Genomic DNA, 18,625 nt, shown 5'->3' with positions numbered 1-18,625 from the left:
TGCCTCAGTTTAGCGTCCTCATAGTTATTGTAAGGATTAAATAACATCTGTGCAACAATTAGTGCTTGGCATACCATGGACACACGAAATGTAATTGTTACTGTTATCACGTAGCTGGTTGTTATAGGATATCAAGAACTCACAAGATTAACACACTGAGGCACCTCCAACAGTAAGACACTGCCATAGGCAGGAACTCTTGAACTCACCCACACATTTGAAGCCTTCCTCTAGCTCACATGCCCTAGAGCAGCCATCTCCACTCAGGAGGTCTCCATCATCACACTCTTCTCCCAGGCTCCTAGAAGGTAAAAATAAACACACATACGTAATATGCATGAAATGATTTTTTCTTGTTTAGCTACCATCATTTTAAATTCTTAAAATTCCTCATTATATATTAAAAAGTGCAAGCTGGAGAAAAGTAGGAGCTAAGAGAATGCTTATACAGAAAAAAATCAAACATACACGTATTTAAAGTAGATATTATTTAAGCAGTAATTGTTAATTGGCATGTCCAGTGGGTTGTGGGAATTCCTGGAAGTCAAGTAGCTCATGGGTCAGAAACACCTAGGAGAACTATGAGGGTCCTGATAGTGCTTCTGGTAGAGGGCCTTAACCTTAGAAAAGGTCTACTGGCCCAGTTATGAATGGAGTCTTGGAAATAGCTGGTTTGATGAGAAGAAAACCTGCTTGTCTGTGTGGTTTTGTTTTCTATTCATTTTTATCTATTTCTTTATATTTTCATTGCTTTGCTCCACATAGCTGCAGTTGCAAAAGTCAAGATGTTGCAGAACGGGATCTCCTGTCTATACCCAGAGACTTAAGCAGCCCCACTGTGTATCTCTCAGTTCAGGGCATCGCCAGGGCTCAGGTCCCCATCCTTACTCCCTACTACCACCTGGTGGCAGCTAACATATATTGCAGGGAAGAAACAAATGCTGGGAGAAGAAAAATTTGTTTCAAACCTTAAATGCTAATATAACTGATGACTAAATTTGGATTGAGCTTGGAGAATTAGTTTATAGTGAGAGAGAAATTAAGCATTTTATAGGAATAAAGTAGATATGGTTTGATGCTGTTATGATAGAATGAAGATAGATTTGGCTATTGCAAAATGGATAGGGGTTACCAGTTTTTCTCCTTGACTTTTCACATGTTCAAAATGGACATATATTTTAACCCAGTAGATATGGGACTTAGGAATGCTGAAGTGTTTTCAGACTCAGGATATCACTAATAGCTCTAACCATTGTTTAAAATATAAGTCACCTATTTTATTTAAAGATTAAATAATTAGATATGAGAATGTTTTAAAATAAATTAAGAGCATAATATGAAAACAATAATATAATAATCATATTTTAATGGTAAGATGGAAGTGGAGAAAGAATAAAAGAGATATAAAAACAAAATAATTAAAGAAATTAAGGAAACTTCAAATTCTTTTTCTACATGAAGGCAATGTGGTTCAATGAAAACAGACTGCACTGAGGACCTAATCAGATTTGTGATATACCGAGGAAGTCTCAAAATACTTTATACCTCATTTTGCTCATCTATGGAGAGAGTATCAACCTACATCTGTGTTTCTCTACATGAGGTCCAGGATTAATCTTGGAGGTCAAAAATTTTATTCATTTTGAAAATAATCTAAACAATTAATATAAGCATCTTGTGTATCATCTTGTGCAGTGCTGCCCAGTAGATATATAATGAAAGCCAAACATATGATTTTTAATTTTTTGGTAGTCATTAAAAAAGTAAAAAGAAACACGCAAAATTAGTTTTAATAACATATTTCATCTAACCCAACATATCCAAAATATTATCACTTCAATCTGTAATCAGTATAAAATCATCAAGGAAGAATATTACATTCTTTTTTACATACTAAGCCTTTGAAATCTGGTATGGATTTTTCACTTATAACACATCTCAGTTCAAATACTTGACCTATACTTAGATTTCATAAAATTTATAGCTGAAAAAAATGTTGTTCCAAATACACTTAAAAGTTTTTCAATAAACAAATTGATTTTTGTTTTTAAACTAAGTTTAAATTACTTAAAATTAAAGATTCAGTTTCTTAGTTGCATTTGCCACATTTCAAAGGCTCAAGAGCCACATGTGCCTGGTGGCTCCCACATCGAACAGCACAGATTGAGATGATCAACTTCTGAGTGCTCACAATTCCAGGGCCCTGCCCTGTGTTTGTTTTGATTGTCTTATTGGCAAGTGACACCCACGTGGATTAAATGACTTTCTCGTTTTATGTGTAACAGGGCGCCTCCAGCTGATCCAGAGCTGGGATTCAGAGATTTCTTCCCATTGGTTGGAAGCGCTAATTACTGTACACAGAGAGGAAATACAGGCAGAAGTTTAAAAGAACGTCTTCATAAGGAACCTTGTGAGCCCCAGTAGCCAAGCAGAGCGGCCTCAGGAGAATGGGCAGCACCAAGTTAGGAAGAGAGCCCTTCCCCCTTTCTGTTCCACACCCTGCAGGCACAGGTGTCACCCTGGGGCCTTAGGGCAGCCACCATCAGACCACTGTTCAGTGTGGCAGTGGTAACCCAGCCCCCCCCAACACCTTCCCTGGTGGGCTGCAGACTTAAAATGAAGCACCCAGAACACGGAAAACAACAACAGCAACATGCAGACCTGTTCTGTACATGTGTGAGGCATTCCCAAATTTGGTTTGAGATGGGGAAGGGGAGGTGGCAGGCTGAGACTGAATTAGGCCACAGAGGTAAACACAATATATTTTTACCAGGTCTGGGAGATTAGTAATAGGCCATCTTATTGGGATACAGAATCTAGGACAAATCATAGTGCCTGGCCTCCCAGCCTTCTGCTCCCAGCAGCTTTTTATGCGTAACAAATGAGTTTAGATGAGCATTAGGGACAGGTTGATAAAAGGTGACCAACAGTCCTGGTTTTCTGGGGATTTTTTTAATGCTAAATTGGGAAAGCTCAAAGCAAGCCAGAATGAATTAGTCCCCTAGGTTGATATCATAAAACGGTAACAGGAAAGGAGCATGGTATGTTAAGAATCCAAAGGAGTGATTTCATCTTAACTTGGTGCTGCTTACAGAATAGCTGGAAATTACATTGTAATCAGCTCTTCCAGGGGTCAAGTGAGCAACTGAAGCTCAGAAAGCTGTACTGACTTTCCTCAGATCTCACAGCTAGTTAGTGGTAGAGGTCATTGGTCCAAAGGATATCCTCTTTCAGCATCATTTGAGAAATAACCTTCCTGGGCATAAATTCCAGTCACTGAGGCCTTAAGAGGGCTCCCAGAGAATCAACCCCAATACCTCAACACTCTGGGGCTCTAAATAAAAGTAGTTCCCTCCACAGCTATGCAGAAATGTCAGTGGCCTCTCAGTATCGTGACCAAGCCCCAGATTTTATAATTTCCACACTAGAGCCACACAGTGCCTCACCCCTTGCGTTTCCAAAACAAGTCAAACTCAAACTGGAGGCTGAACCTCCTGGTCAGAGCAGGACACATTGAACTTGCTCACACATTTCTCCCCCATACTCCCCACAGTACTCACCCTGCCACCTTCCCATCTCCACAGTAAGGATCTCCATGGATGTGGCTCAGAGGAGGTGAAGCTTCTCCCAGTTCTGCTCCAGCTTCAACTTGAACTTGGTACCGATACATCTGCCCAGGTGTGACTTCCCTGTAAAAACCAATGGGCTTGTGACCACTACATCCACAAAGTGAGACATGCCCTGAGTCCTTTTCAGGTGGTTTATCCAAGTTAAATGTTCAACATATGCCACATTGTCTAAAAGATCAAGGGACATAGCCTTATGGAGCAACACAATGTTTGAAATCATTTTTATTTCTGTATTCCCTGTACATTTCACACAGTAGATATGCAAGAAATGCTTGCTGAATTGACACTGAATTTAACAGTTCTAGTCAACCTAGGACAATGGCATTTCAAGTGTTTTCCCATATTAAAACAAAACAACTCTTGAAAAGTAAGTTCTTTACATTGTCAAAGTAATCAAAGAAACGACATGAAAGCTTCAGAGTTTGGGTTTGGCAAGGCCTTTTTTGGGTCTGTGGAACAATTTTCTTATCTCTCAAGACAACTCTTTTCTTGAGGAGACAGACTCATTAGATGTAAGAGCAACTGCCTCATAGAGGAAGGTGAGAACACCTTCCATAACCATTTTGGAAATGCATTAAATTACTCTCCACCTCCAAATTTATAAAAATGCATAACCAGGAAGAGAGTTGTATAAGTTGATGCTAGAGATGAAAGGAGTTTATCAGACCCTCTCTTGTGTGGAGTGCATGAAAGGAAAGACATTCAGAATGGGGAAAGGGCTCATGAAGGAGACTGCTGAGTCCAAAGACAAATTCTGTCCTCATCTTAATTTTGTCCAGTGCCTGCCCTAATTGGAAAACTACTGCCAAAGTCAAGGTGGGATGGGTGTTACTTAAGAGAACAGGATCTCAAAGGGTTGTTGAGATTGCCATGAGTGGCCACCATAAATCTTCTGCCAAGACCTTCTCTTCTCTAGCAGACTTTTCAACTCAACCACAAAGCCTCCACTTCCTCACCCAATGCAGCAATCAGTAAGCAGAAAATGTCTCAGAGTTTCAAAAACACCTTTTAAAGCCTCTGTATTGGTTTTTAGATATTTTAATAGGAAAGGACACCTAAATATTCATTTTTTAAATTTCCAAATTAGTTTTTTTTTTTTTCTAGGAAGCAACCCTCTCATGAGAGTGTCAGATATTTCTAAATCAAAACCAATTTTATATCCTAATCAGTGCTGATGGTTTCCCTTTACAGGGTGGTTACTGTTGGACTTCTTGACCAGCCATGCATAAAAGTCTTATACTGTTCTGTGACTGGGGACAGGAGTGGATGCAAACATCAGCAAATGTTTACTCTTCCTGAGGGAAAAGCTCAGCAGCAGGTAGCCCATGCCTTCAACAATCTGAGTTTGTAAAGAGAAAGAGGACCAAAACGAGATCCCAGTTGGAAAACTGGATTTTAATCTTGAGTCGACCATTTACTAGCTATTCAACCACATTAAGGTTAAGCTTCAGTTTTCTCATCTATAAAACGGGATATTATTGGCCTTAAACTTGTGTGTGATGTGTGTGTATGTGTGTGTGTGTGTAGCAAGTTAAATAACAAATGTCATTTTAACTGCTTTATTAAAGAAGGCCAAAAATGATTTTTTTTCTTTTTAAATCCATGATCTAGCCTCCCATTTGTATTAGTTTTTTTGCCATTTCACTGCCTTCTAGTTCTAATAAAGAAAGCAAACATGGGAGGAAAATGTAATACACTTAAGGTGGACATTTTTCTCAACTGTTTTGTAGCTGTGGTAGTCTGCCAGAAGGCTACCCCACCCCAGATGCACTCCTCTGCCGTGCGACTTCGCTGTCTCTCCCCCATCTAAAGGGAGTGTTTATTTTGTCGCCATTGATGCTAGAATTGACTTGCTCTGGCTCCTGGAACATAAACATGAGTAACATAAAGCAGAGATTTGAAAAGTGCTGGTATTTTGGGCTTGTCCTCTCTGCTGCTGGACACCCTTCCATCACCATAAGAAGCAGCCCAGGCCAGGCCCTAAGGGACCACAAGGAAAGAGGCCCTCATCTTCCCGGCCATGCCAGCTGTCTCAGCTGAGGCCTCCAACATGTATGAGAGGTCATCCCAGGCCATCTATCTCTGGCCAAGTCAGTCTAGATGAGAACACCCAGCCCACCCATAGCATCATGCAAAATAATGTTTGTTGTTTTAACCCACTACATTTTGTAATGATTTCTAATGCATCAAAAACTGACATAACATCTCTGATAAAACTTTGTTTGACCCTATTTCTGCCCTCAGGGCAGTCTCTAAGGAAAATTATGAGATGGAGAGAATTTGCCTTTGAAGATACCAGCCTCTTACTCCAGACACTGAATTCTTTGTAGATAATGACTTTATCTTAGTCTGTGTCCTCGGCACTGAGAACACAGTGCCAGGAACGTATTAATAGTAGAACTCACTAAATGTAGAAATAAAGAACACAAGTAAGAGAAGAAGGAGAGTTAGAAGAGAAGGAAAGAAGAGAGAGGGAGGGAGAAATGAGAATGGGGGAAAGAATGAAATACATATCACAAATGAGTCATGAAACTGAGTGTAGGCTCTGCAGGGCCCTTGGCCTCTTTGCTTAGCTATGGAAGAGTTGACTACAACTTTTGAATGTTATAGCATCTGTGGCAGATGATCAGAAAGCTACAGCAAGAAATCATAAATTAAACTGTCACCAGACAGAAGTATCTGATTCTGATCAACTTATTTGTGGCAATTATATTTAGTCCAACTGAAACATCTCATACATTATCCTTTTTTTTTTTTTCCATAATCATAATAATGGTATCAACAGTCAGACACCTGCCTGTCCCTCTCTGGGAAATATTTTTCTCCATCTCAAATACATCACTTTAGATAAAATTTCCTCTCAGATTCTAAACTTTCTCCAACTAAGGACATATCCAAATGTGAAAAAGTGGGGAAAAGAAAACAAAACCCACCCTGAAAGTCCCAGAAAGCCCCACAGTTTAGGAGGCCATGCTCCTCAACTCACACATCCGTGAACTTCCTGCGAGGGTGCGTCACCACCACGGGCAAGCCACTGGCAAATGGGGGCTCTCGGAGAATCTGGTACCTCACAGGCCTGCAGCCAGAGCACAAGGGACTGCGGGGCTGAGAAGTCAGGAGAGCCGCATCAATCTCCATTCGCTCATCAAAGGTGTAGACTTTGACCCCCGAGACCTTCCCATCCACATGCAATTTGATAGTGAGTGGGGTGTCACAGAAAGTGTCTAAGGGGCCCAGGTGCACAGACTCCTCGTGTTCCAGCAAGATCTCCATGTCAAAGAGTGCCTGGGAGGAGTCCATGGAGAGGTAAGTGACCCATAGGGTGAGGGTGTCAGCTCGGACCGGGTGTTGGAAGAGCAGCTCCAGGCTACAGCCTTCTGTGGGGCAGGGGACCGTCATGTTCATATGGTACAGGTGGAGCTCGGGACTCCAGGCCTGCAAGCTCGGCTCACAGGGCTGATCCACGTCAGGAGGCCCTGGAGGAAATGAGCAGAAAGACACATCAGGAACCAGCATTGAAAGTCTGAATATGAGCAGCCCTGTTATCAGCAGACAGAAAGAGGAATGAAGCAGGAGAGAACTTAGAATTCCTCCAGAAGCTGGTCCTCTTAGTAGGTTAGATCTTAGGCAATAGTAAGGACAAAGGTGTAAATGTAAAAAGTATTATGCTCTTGCTACCCCATCCCTCTACATGGTGCCGGTCACAAGAGCAACCCAGCAGGGTACCAGGAATGGAGCAACCCACATCCTAGGCAGAAACGTGAGGCTGGGGCAGAGGTTAAGCCATGGCCTTAAAGAATCCTTGAGCAGCAGAGGTCATATGTACTAAGTTTGTTCATAGTTTATGATGAAGTAATGCTTCTGAAGCCCAGTGTTAATTTCAGTTTGCCACTACGATCTCTGTGGTGCTCTTCACAGAACTTCCTCCATTGTAAGATCCCACCTTGGCAGTCCTTTCAATTGACTGTTAGCCAAACCTTAGAAGCAAACATTGAAATTTCCCTTTCAGTTCAGGCCTGTGTGAGCAGGTAGGTAACCACACAGAGGAAACTGCAGGTAGGACATAGAAACACTTGTTGTTGAGTGGGAAAAAATGGAAATTCATTAGCCAAGTAAAAATGTATTGATGAAAACTCAAATATCACAAATCTATTAAAGTCAGGTCTATGGAAATAATCCACATAAGATGGTTTTCCCTTATATCACAGAGGAGAAAGCGTTGGATTAGGAGTCTGCAGAGTCATGCTCTCATTGGCACTGTCCTTAGCTGTGTGGCTGGGGCACATCTTTCCATGGCTCAATTTCCTCATTTATAAAATAAGTAATAATATTTAACCCCTGCCTTTCTAGGTTAGTGGAGATCTAGAAAATGTTCCATAGATATTAAGTATCAGGGTTTGCAAAAGTAGAATTATTTAGTCCTTCAGAATTTGGAAAATAAAGAATGTCCCAAAGCCCAGATGAAACAAGTTCAAATGTGTGTGTGTGTGTGTGTGTGTGTGTGTACTGTGTTACATCTATGGTCCTCATTGGTTTTTGCCTACATTGTGCATTGATTCATTCATTCATTCAACAAAAATTGATGGCGTACCTCTTTCACAGCTAGCACTTATGTAGGTACTGGAGATAGAGTGAACAAGATAGATAAAGGGTTTGCCTTCAGATGTTTTACAATAGAGTAATTTATGAAACAATAAATAGACAGAGGAATATAAAGTATAATATCAAGTATTAATGACATCTGTGAAAAAAAATGAAGGCATAGAAGGGAATAAAGAATTATTGAATGTAGCTGGGAGCTATTTTAGATTGTGGAGGCAGAAAGTTCTCAGCAAGAAGATGAAAATTAAGCAAGGAGTACGTCTGGTTCAGTTTTCTAATCCTCATAGCATTTATAAAGTAGCTGGTGGTCAGTAAGTGTTCATTAAGTGTCATTAAATAATTTTGATCGTATCTGTAAGTCCATGTGTTTGTGCCTGCTCTGTTACAGGGATTCAATTACTTTTATTCTGTATATTTTAAATCAGATCTGGTCCTTCACCCTTTCAAAGCAAGTGAAGACCATTATTTATTATTAATTACATGTACTTAATTTATTAATTTGTGATTAATTAATGCTTCTGAGGCCCAATGTTAGTGGTCCTAAAAACTACTGCTGTTATCACATGGTTATCCCCAAATACTGGCAGTGCAAAGGCCCTTTGAAGTCAACTCAACAGCAGCACCACCAAAGAGTTTTTATTGTGACCTCATGTTAAAGCATGAAGTAGAGGCCCTAAAAGTTGACTTGTTTTGCTTCAAGACAGAATTCAAGAATCAGAACCCAGAACTTCAAATTCCTTTCACCTCTACCAGATAACTATGAATTTTTCCAAGAATTAAAAAGAAAAAAATATGGGGCCAGGGAATCAGTCATTAAAACACCAGCACAGAACAAACTGTTTGCCACAAAAATAGCCTTTTATGAAATGCCACTCTCTAAATGAGTCCAATGCAGTAAACTTTATGCTCACTTTCAATTCTTCTCTGAAAATTCTCATTTGAAAAAAGTCATACACAAGCAATCAAGTCAATTGCCTCCTCCCAGATTTCTCCCTGAGGCCCTGCCACTTGAGTAACTGGGAGCCCAAAGGTGACGTCGTGCAGGTACTGCAGACTCTTAGATCAACATCCTCCTTTGTTTCTTGTCACAGTCAAGGCCGCACATTAATTCAGACAGGACTGTGTCCAACACATCTTACTGGGTAGTTTTCAGGATCTTAATAAATGTAAGAAAAAAAAGCAGAGGAAAAAAGATGAGCTTAGGTAAATAATAAAGATTATGATAATAAAAGAAGTCAAGCTATTCATCAGGAGGTGCCAAAGGTCCTCTCAACAGAATTTTCTGGACTTGAACTGGGGAAAAAAACTCATGCTATAATTTGTCTTAGAGGCACTAATGTACATAGGTAAGTAAGTATGTGATTTTGAGAAGTTAGGGGAGGGACAGAAAAAGAAATAGTGAAAAATATTCCGCCCCCCCCCCCCAGAGCCTAGCTTAGATCATAGCCAAGGCACAGGCAGTACCAGGGATTAACAGATCCATAAAACAGCAGAGACGAGAACCACCAGTGTGGAACACCTAGTCCCCTGCCACCTCCTCCCCCCACCCCGCCCCCCGCCGGCTCGCGCAGCCAGTGCATGAGTGTTCTCCGCAGCGTGTTCTCTATCTGAGATCAACTTACGCTGCGCTGCCGTGTGGCCCAGCTGCTCCCCCGGCCATAGGCACACGTGCCACCACCCCCTGCAGCTATCTCACCCTGAAGCCAGCCCTGAGTTCAGCCGACCTCTCTATCCCTCTGTTCTATATGCAGATCTCTGCTCCACCATAGCCATGGGGCCTCCACAGCAGGCACACATGGGACATTCTGCACACAGTGACACCAGGCAGTCTTTCTAAGGCCTCTGGAGATAGATACCTAGCAAACCATAAACACATACACTCTCACACACATGCACACACACTCACACTGTCTTTTCCTCACCATACCACTGCTCACCCTTCACTTCCACGCCCATTCTCAGTGGCCACCCAGGTATAAATCAATAAGCGACGGTACTTTACCCACGGCCTCCTCTGGGGTCCAGTAACCTGAGGAGTCACACACCCGCCGGGAGGAAGCTGTGTGCACATACTGACGAAACATCCCATCTTCAGTGCAGGCGCCACACAAACTGCCCAGGGCCCTGGGAAGAAAAAGGGACAGAGATGGAGAGAGTCCATCAGAGGGACTGGATAAGGAAACTAGACCTTTGTGGGAGTGGTGACCCCAGTAAGGGCCTAGAGAGTAACTGGAAACACAACTATCTCTCAATCCATTTCCTTCTTGTGTATACCTCATCCTTGCAAAATTCACAGTGACATGAAAATCTCAAGGTCATGAAGCAGAAAAATTTAACTAGGTCATAAAGGAGGCCTGTGGAGATGAAAGTGCAGCTTCCTTCCCAGGAACATGAAACCCCAAAGAAGTACAATATGAATCTTTCAACATAAAACTCCTTTCTACAACAACTCTCAATAAGCCATTCAAAATCCCCTTGCATTTCCCCCACTAAAACAATCATTTTCAGAATAAGCTTTTTTTAAAAAATTTCAGAGCATTATGGGAGTACAAATACTTTGGTTACATAAATTGCCTTTGCACTGCCTGAGTCAGAGCTGCAAGCATGCCCATCCCCCAGATAGTGTGCACCATACCCATTAGGTGTCAACTTACCCATCCCCTCCTCTCCCCTCCCACCTGCCCAACACCCAGTGAATGTTACATGTGCATAAGTTTTGATTGATTAGTACCAATTTAATGGTGAGTGCATGTGGTGTTTGTTTTTCCATTATTGTGATACTTCACTTAGAAGAATAGGCTCCAGCTCCATCCAGGATAATAAAAGAGGTGCCAGTTCACCAATTTTTTTATGGCTGAGTAGTACTTTGTGGTGTACATATACCACTTTTATTAATCCACTCATGGATTGATGGGCACTTGGGTTGTTTCCACATCTTTGCAATTGTGAATTGTGCTGCTATTCGAATGCAGACATCTTTATCATAGAATGTCTTTTTTCCCTTCAGGTAGATGCCAAGTAGTGGGATTCCTGGATCAGACGGCATTTCTACTTTTAGTTCTTTGAGTTATCTCTATACTACTTTCCACAGAGGTTGTACTAGTTTGCAGTCCCACCAGCAGTGTATGAGTGTTCCTATCTCTACACATCCACACCAACATTTGTTGTTCAGTGACTTTTTGATAAAAGCCATTCTCACTGAAGTTAAATGATAACTCATTGTGGTTTTGATTTGCATTTCCCTGATGATTAGCGATGTTGAGCATTTTTTCATGTTTCTTGGCCATTAGTCTCTCTTCTTTTGAAAAGTTTGTTCATGTCCTTTGCCCACTTTTTAATGGAATTGTTTGATTTTTTTTCTTGCTGATTTTCCTGAGTTCTATATAGATTCTAGTTATCAGCCCTTTATAGGACATATAGCATGCAAATATTTTCTCCCATATTTTCAGAATAAACTTATTAGCTATACGTGTTCTTATGTTTTACATTCCCTACCTTTAATCATATACATAAAATAAAAGTCATGTGAAATGTAATGTCCCTTGGCTCTCCATTGCCTTTGGGGATATATCTGAGTTCTTTGCCATGACCCAAAGTCCTTCACAAGCTAGCTCTGGCTTCACCTACTTCAGTTCTTTCATGAATTTTATATTCTCAGCACCATGAACTCATCACCATTCCACAATTCATCCTGCCCTTCACACAGCTCCATAAAGCATGCTGTTCCCTTGGCTGCCAAAGCCTTTCCAGGATTCTCTGTTTAGCAAACTCCTACTCACCCCTCAAGAGCCATGCAGTGTAAACTTTGCAGTCACACCTTAGCCTGCCTCCTCTGCGTGGCCGGCACTTCCTCCTCTATGCCTGTACCTGCTGGCTCCTGTTTAGGGCTGTGCCAGGTGGTGTTGAGAATGTCCATTCACGTTCTCTCCTCTCCTTTGGTTGTGAGCAGGTCCAAACCAAGCTCAATTCTCCTTTCTCCCCCCAACAGGGAGCACAGGGACTGGATTCAGCAGTCCCTCTGTAAATGCTTGTGTGATGGATGACCATGAGATGATTAATATAGTCTATGGAGAATTCTACAAGTACCATATTTGAGGTCACTGAAAGAGGTAGAGACAATAACAGCTAAATAACAATGGGAAATCAATTTATGAGGCTTGTCTCTGATACTCAGAATCTTTTTAGAAGCCTGATTGTGAACCACACATTCTGAAAATGGAGGCATCAAATCAGGGTCTCTCAACAGCTGGGAAGAGAAGAATGATATCTTCTAATACACTAGAAAAATAGTGTTGTAAAATAAAGGTAATAATTATGATGGCAACTCCCACCTATTAAGCACCTCACATACCCAGCATTGTCCCACTACATTGTGCTTTTCATAAATGATTTCTAATCCTTGTAATAACCTTATGTTTACAAATGAGGAAACTCAGGCTCAGAGAGGTTAAGTAAATTGCCTAAGGTCACAAGTTCCCTAATTCCTTTGAGCATGTTCCCAAACACCATCTAATGTCCAGTACTTTGGCAACTAAAAGGTATAGTTAAGATCTAACCTCTGACTCCAATCAGGACTCACTTCTAACATGGACACGGACACAACCCCAAACCACATTTCTTTGATGCACTTGGCCCTTCCGGGGCTGTTGCTGAGTGCGTAGCTGGGGCTCCTCGCTGACATAAGGTTTCCAAATACCTACTGTGATGGAATAAACATAACTCTAAACATGACACAAATCGCTGGGCATGTGACGTGAGTCCCCCTGACACACGTGTTGGGAGGCCTCAAAACTGTAGCCTACCTAGCTGAGAAAAGGAAGCAAATTGCAGCCTCTTCTGCCAACAGACTCTCAGTAAGCGAGTCCTGATGTCTGCTTTATCGTAACGTTTGTACCAGACAGAGAATTCAAAGATTAAATTGTTTACATGTTACATAAACTGATGTAAAACTGGTTTGCACATACCCACAGAGGACTTACTGTGCAGCCATTCTGACCAAAGCTACACAAGGTCACACTTGGAGGAAGATGGTTGTTACACACATCATGGAGAAGTGTGTTGACTCACAAACGGAGCCCATGAGAGCTGATGACAATGAAAACTCTTTTTTAGGGCTGCGAGGTCTAAGTGAGATCACGCAGTGAATTTGTATGGAGAAATCAGGGACAGGTATAAAGATCCCGGGAGGCTGGGACACCACTTTGAAAGAGGATTCACTGGCTTCCTCTTGTCCCTCTCTCCAGGTTCAGCAAAGCTGAAGGTCATGGAAACATGCTCTGGGGACAACCATTGAGCTCCTTAGCTGAGGCCTGCCACCCGGAGGGGAAGTGTGGCATCAAGAATGGGAGCAATCTGCCTGCTACATGGGAAAGCTCTCCATTCAAAGAAATCACCTCTTCCGTGTTCCTCATTTCTACATTTCCGGTGGATTCCTCCAATTCGCCTCTGTTTAGTTATGGGCTCTTGGGCTAGCCGCCATATGTTTCTCTATCCTCAGATTCTTCACGTACACAGCAGGAGCTGTGCTTACTGCAAGGACTAAATAAGCCAGGTGTAGGCCAATGCTGCACACACAGGAGGATTAAACTGACGAGCTACTCTTGTTATTCAGGATACAGTAGTAGGTTGTGAAAGACACCAGTCTGCACAGGTCACAGATGGAGTTCTGGTCCTTCTCTGTTAAACCATGTTCCCCCACCCCACCAATTGACAGATGTCAGTCTTTTTCCTACCTTTATCTCCTTTTTACAAAATTTTCCCTGAAATGCATCCATACTGATATGCAAAGAATGAATGAAAGTGAGCTTCAGGAGTAACGTTTTTCTTCAATAAACATGTATTAGGTGTCTGTTGAGACAGGGCAAGAGGCAAAGAGACAAAATATAGTCCTGCCCCTGCCCATAGGTGGAGTTGAGTCGGGCAGAGAGAAAAACCAGGAGACGGCAATTCCATAAGATAGCAGCCATAGGAGAGGAAGACAGGGGAGGTGCTAGAAACACCAGTGAAAGTCGGTTAGGCTCCTGATGCATAGCTTGTGGCAGTGTGTACATGCCACTCACCGGCACCCAGAGCTGCCTGAGGGCTGCACCTTGCTTCCCCGCCCCCAACACTGTGCAAGCACCGCTCCACCCTCACACCACGGAGGAGCAGCCGACTGGGACCGGTGGCAAATGCCCTCTCAGTTCTGCCAGTTCACCCACATCACATTGGTCAGCCTCTTCAGTCCTCTCCCTGAGGAGGAGAGAGCACAAGTGATGAGCCTTCGACTCACAGGAGAGCCCGTGAGCTCTGCTAAGGAGATGAGAATGGAGCAGGCTGGAGGAAGCAGCCTGAGCAGTGTGTTCCAAATTGGAGTTGCCCTCGCTTCTTAGTTTTCCCTTTGTTACTATGAAATGCCACAGAGGAAACGTACCAGCCTGCCCATGGCAAGCGCTCTCTCACCTGTCATACACAACTCCACTGATGGGAGGCAGCCAGTGGATGGTGAGGGACCTGTGGGTCTGCCCGATGACCATGGGGGGGATGGGAATGGGGGTGGGCTTCCTGCTTTCACTCCATTGCTGATAGACGAGGTCCAAATAGCAATGCATTCGGGCCACTTGGTTAGGGGAGAAGCTGTCGGTGCAGTCATCATCTGTGGAGAGAAAAATGGGAGCACAAGAGATGGGGGCTTTAACCTGGGGAGTGCACCGAGGCAGGGATAAATTCTGCCTTGTTCATGGCTCGGTGACCAACAACTAAACCGACACCTTGCTCTTATTAGGCTCAATGAACACTTGTTGAGTGAATGAATAAATATTCTGTTCCAGAAAGTACCTGAGCTGGAAATAGGTAAGAGAAGCCAGGGACACAGCACTTGCATATCTCTAAAGCAAGGCCATTACCTTAATGTTGGGCTGGCCCAGGTGAGACCCAGGCCCCAGGGTACAAGGTTGCTCTGGGCTGATAGTTGCTTATTCAGCAAACCACAAGATGGCAGTGTTTCAGCAGACAGCCTCTTCACGTGTCATTCGTGGAGTCGCAGACACCTGCTTTATTGCCCAGTGATGTGGCAAAGTCAGTGAGTACTCAGCGAAGGTGCTCAAGGAGAGACAGCCAAAATGCCAAACAGACAGCAGGGCTGGGAATGGTGGTCCTGGCCTATGGTCAAGGTCTGCCTGTTAGCTTCATTTTTCATAGAGCTGGGAAGGGAGTTATCTTAGCTTCAGGGACTTTTCCAGTGAAAACACACCAGTCAAATACTACCCCATCCTGCTTCTGAAATGTTTCCTCTTCCCACCTCACAGGTGGGAGCTAGAGAGCTCTGCCCTCTGCACCTCATTGTCTGGTCTCTCTGCCCCAGAAAGGGCCACCGTCCTTTTTGGGGGGAGGCAGAGGCACTGGTGCTTATGAATTTGATGCACCTGAATTATTCACCAAATTGAAACTCGGTTAGAAACACCTTGATAGGTGACAGACAGAACCAGCTCATCACTCTTTCTTCCCTTCAAACAAATTTGAACAAGGTATGGTGGTTTCATTTTTTTGGATAGTTCTAGAAGAACTTATCACCAAACAAGCCCCTGGAACTTATAGAAAAATTATCATTCTTTACCATTGGAGCAGGTCATCAAATCAAATTACTCCTTAATTTTAGGGAAAAATTTAAGTCCATTATCAGGAGAATGGTTAGTGTTACCCTTTGCCAGAAAGGAGGAAGGTATAAGAGACAGGGCAAAAGGATAAGACAGAAGTTGAATTGAGGAAGGACAAGAGCAGACAATACAGTTGTTCCCTTAACCAGGAAGGCACCATTTTTAAAATGAGATGGCACCATTGAGGGGTGAGGGGTAGGCAAGCTAAGAATCAGTGCTTGGCTAGCAATGGAAGAAAAGAATCTGATCTTTCTTGAACGACACAAAATAAAAAAGAATCCTGAGCTTAAATTAATCAAACCACCTTGCTGAGCACTGCAGAAATAATACAAGTCACCTTGACCCAGAAACCTCTTTCCCCCATTACTATTGGACTCTCCTTCAGAGTAAAAGCCTAAGAATGTGGGCAAGGTGAGAGCAACCAAGTTCTAGAGGCTGAAGGGATCGTAAGAGGCCTTTTGACTTTGTCCCTTTTTTACTATGCAAGATAGAAGTGTATTTTTTTTTTTTTTTTAGATCTTTAGTAGAGGAGAATTCTGCCAACAAAGCCCTTTAATATTTATATTTCTTTGTGTTCTTCAAAGACATGAAAAAAATGAATATCCCATAATAAATACACTTCAACTCTCTGACAAAAATGATCACTTGATCATTTACTCCAGCTCCCACACCTCCACCCACCCAGGCTCCAAAGGGCTCCATGTATTCTTAACAGAAAACACAAACATCAAGATTGATGCGATACCTGTGTAGCTCATGTAGTTGCTGAAGGGAGCCCCTGGGAAGTGAGTGAAGCCACAGGTGTCATTGGTGGGCTCTGGGTCTCGGCACAGCTTACTCTTGGGAGTGGGGGCAGTGTCGGCACAGAGGTCTCCTGTTTCCATGGATGGCACCGTCTCCCTGCAGGGGTCATCACAGGATTCTCTTTCACTGACCCCTTTGAAGACATGGTAGAGTCCCAGGACGTGCCCCACCTCGTGGATCATGATGTTGGTGTGGCCGGGCATGCCATAATAGGCTGGGTTGAGGACAACGCCACCTGCAGTGGAAGGTTTAAAAGCGTCTCTAAGCATAGAATGAACAGCAGCTCTCCAATTCTGATGAGCACCAAATATTCCTTTGTACCTCTAAGGACACACTTTGTAACTTCCACTGGCATATAGTCATTGCTCTTTGCTCTTGCTACAAGCACCCTCTAAATTAATCGATAAACATTTCTTTAACCCCTATCATGGGTGAGTGCTGTACTAGTGGCCAGGGATATCAGCATGGACACAGTGGCATCACACAGGGTCAGGATTCTCAGCCTTGGGTACACGTTAACATCACCTGGGGGAGTTAAAAAAATACAGAGGTACAAATACTACCCTAGGTGAATGGAATCAAAATATTTGAGGATTGCGTTCATGTGTCAGTATTTTTTTATAACTTCCCAGATTGAGAGCCATTGGTCAAGTCCTGGCTCCTGCACATACTAGCTTTGAGGATTTGAACAGTTATCTGACCTCCTAGAACTCAGTTTCATTGTCTGTAAAGTTAGGGATTATAACACTAGTGTTTGGGGCTTTTTTAAGTGTTTGGCACATTGTAAGAATTTAGCAAATGACGGTTATGTAGGCTGCTTCTGATTTCACAACCCCTACTCTCAAGTAACGAGCAGCCAGTGAGACAAAAGACAGGTCCAAAGGAATTACCATGAAATTCAGACAGTCACGGGCCCTGTAGGAATATGCCCCACCCTCATTCTCCCAAAATTCCCATGAGAACACCAAGGGGAGTGTTTCAAAGAAGAGTTCATTGCTTCCAATCAGGCTTAGATGAAAAAGACCTAGTGGTATCATTATAACCTTACAAAACAAAAGGCTAAGGACCTCTGAGTGCTGTATCTTCTGTCTGTCTAGCTTGTTAGAATCCAAATTCCAGCTTCCCACCACATGACTTTAGTTCTTTATTCCCCAAAATTGTCAGGATCAGGCCCAGCCTCATCTTCAGGCCCTAAGACGGAGAGTTACCAGCTCTGGATCAACCCTCTGGGGTCCAGAGTCACCCCAGCTGTGTTGTCAGGCAGGCCTGCCCTTCTGTCCCAGGTCTGAGCTCCGTTCCCAGGACTTGTTTCACACCTCACACCCGAGACCTCCCTCTATCAATCATTTTTTGAGCATAGCAGGACCTCCAGAAAAGCAGTCCTTCCTTTCTCTTCACAGTTCATATTCCAAGGACTATGACCTATTCCTGGACTCCAAACAATGCCCCATAGGTAACTACATACATGGCTTTATGGGCAGGAGACAATCACGGGGTATCTGGCATGGCACCCACTGATTCTAGCTAAGGGGCTGTCCAATCTGCCTTTCTGGTGACTACTGCATGGGGCAGTTTCTAAATCCAAGTTCCTCCAGGCTATTCAGACATGCTGACATTGACTAAGCCAGGCCCAGCCTCATCCTGAGACACAGTGTCAACTTTCACATCTAAAACAGAGCTAGATCTCACCTCCCATGTTTATCACTTCTACCACTTCTGGTAAAAATTCTTATTCTCTAACACTATCATTTTTTTTCCTTTCTCTTTCCTTTTATAAGGTTATTTTCTGAATATTACCTTCACGTGTGCATCATTATTATGTCAGCACAAAGTGACTTGAAAACAGGTCTATTTTGATAACATCCAGGGTGTCTGGTATTTGAATAAACCTCATGAAACACTGTGTTTCCATTTTCCAAGTTGCCTACACTTCTTGTGTACCTACCCAATTGCAGC

The 18,625-nt window shown here is 42.9% G+C and overlaps 1 protein-coding gene across 1 annotated transcript in view; it reads right to left on the bottom strand.

The window, feature by feature from the left end:
• Positions 1–18,625, bottom strand: part of PAPPA2 (pappalysin 2) — a 306,873-nt gene that overhangs the window by 145,316 nt on the left and 142,932 nt on the right. The window contains exons 4-9 of the mRNA XM_069478386.1: positions 16,611–16,904; positions 14,673–14,865; positions 10,234–10,355; positions 6,616–7,105; positions 3,561–3,689; positions 210–301 (exon numbers count right to left, since the gene is read on the bottom strand). Of these exons, the coding sequence (XP_069334487.1) occupies positions 210–301; positions 3,561–3,689; positions 6,616–7,105; positions 10,234–10,355; positions 14,673–14,865; positions 16,611–16,904 (1,320 nt within the window). The remainder of the gene's footprint in view (positions 1–209; positions 302–3,560; positions 3,690–6,615; positions 7,106–10,233; positions 10,356–14,672; positions 14,866–16,610; positions 16,905–18,625) is intronic.

Source organism: Eulemur rufifrons, chromosome 8 (genome assembly GCF_041146395.1).
Source record: "Eulemur rufifrons isolate Redbay chromosome 8, OSU_ERuf_1, whole genome shotgun sequence".
NCBI lineage: Eukaryota > Metazoa > Chordata > Mammalia > Primates > Lemuridae > Eulemur > Eulemur rufifrons.
The sequence above is the reverse complement of the archived record's forward strand: the minus strand, read 5'-3'. Positions and strand labels throughout refer to the sequence as shown.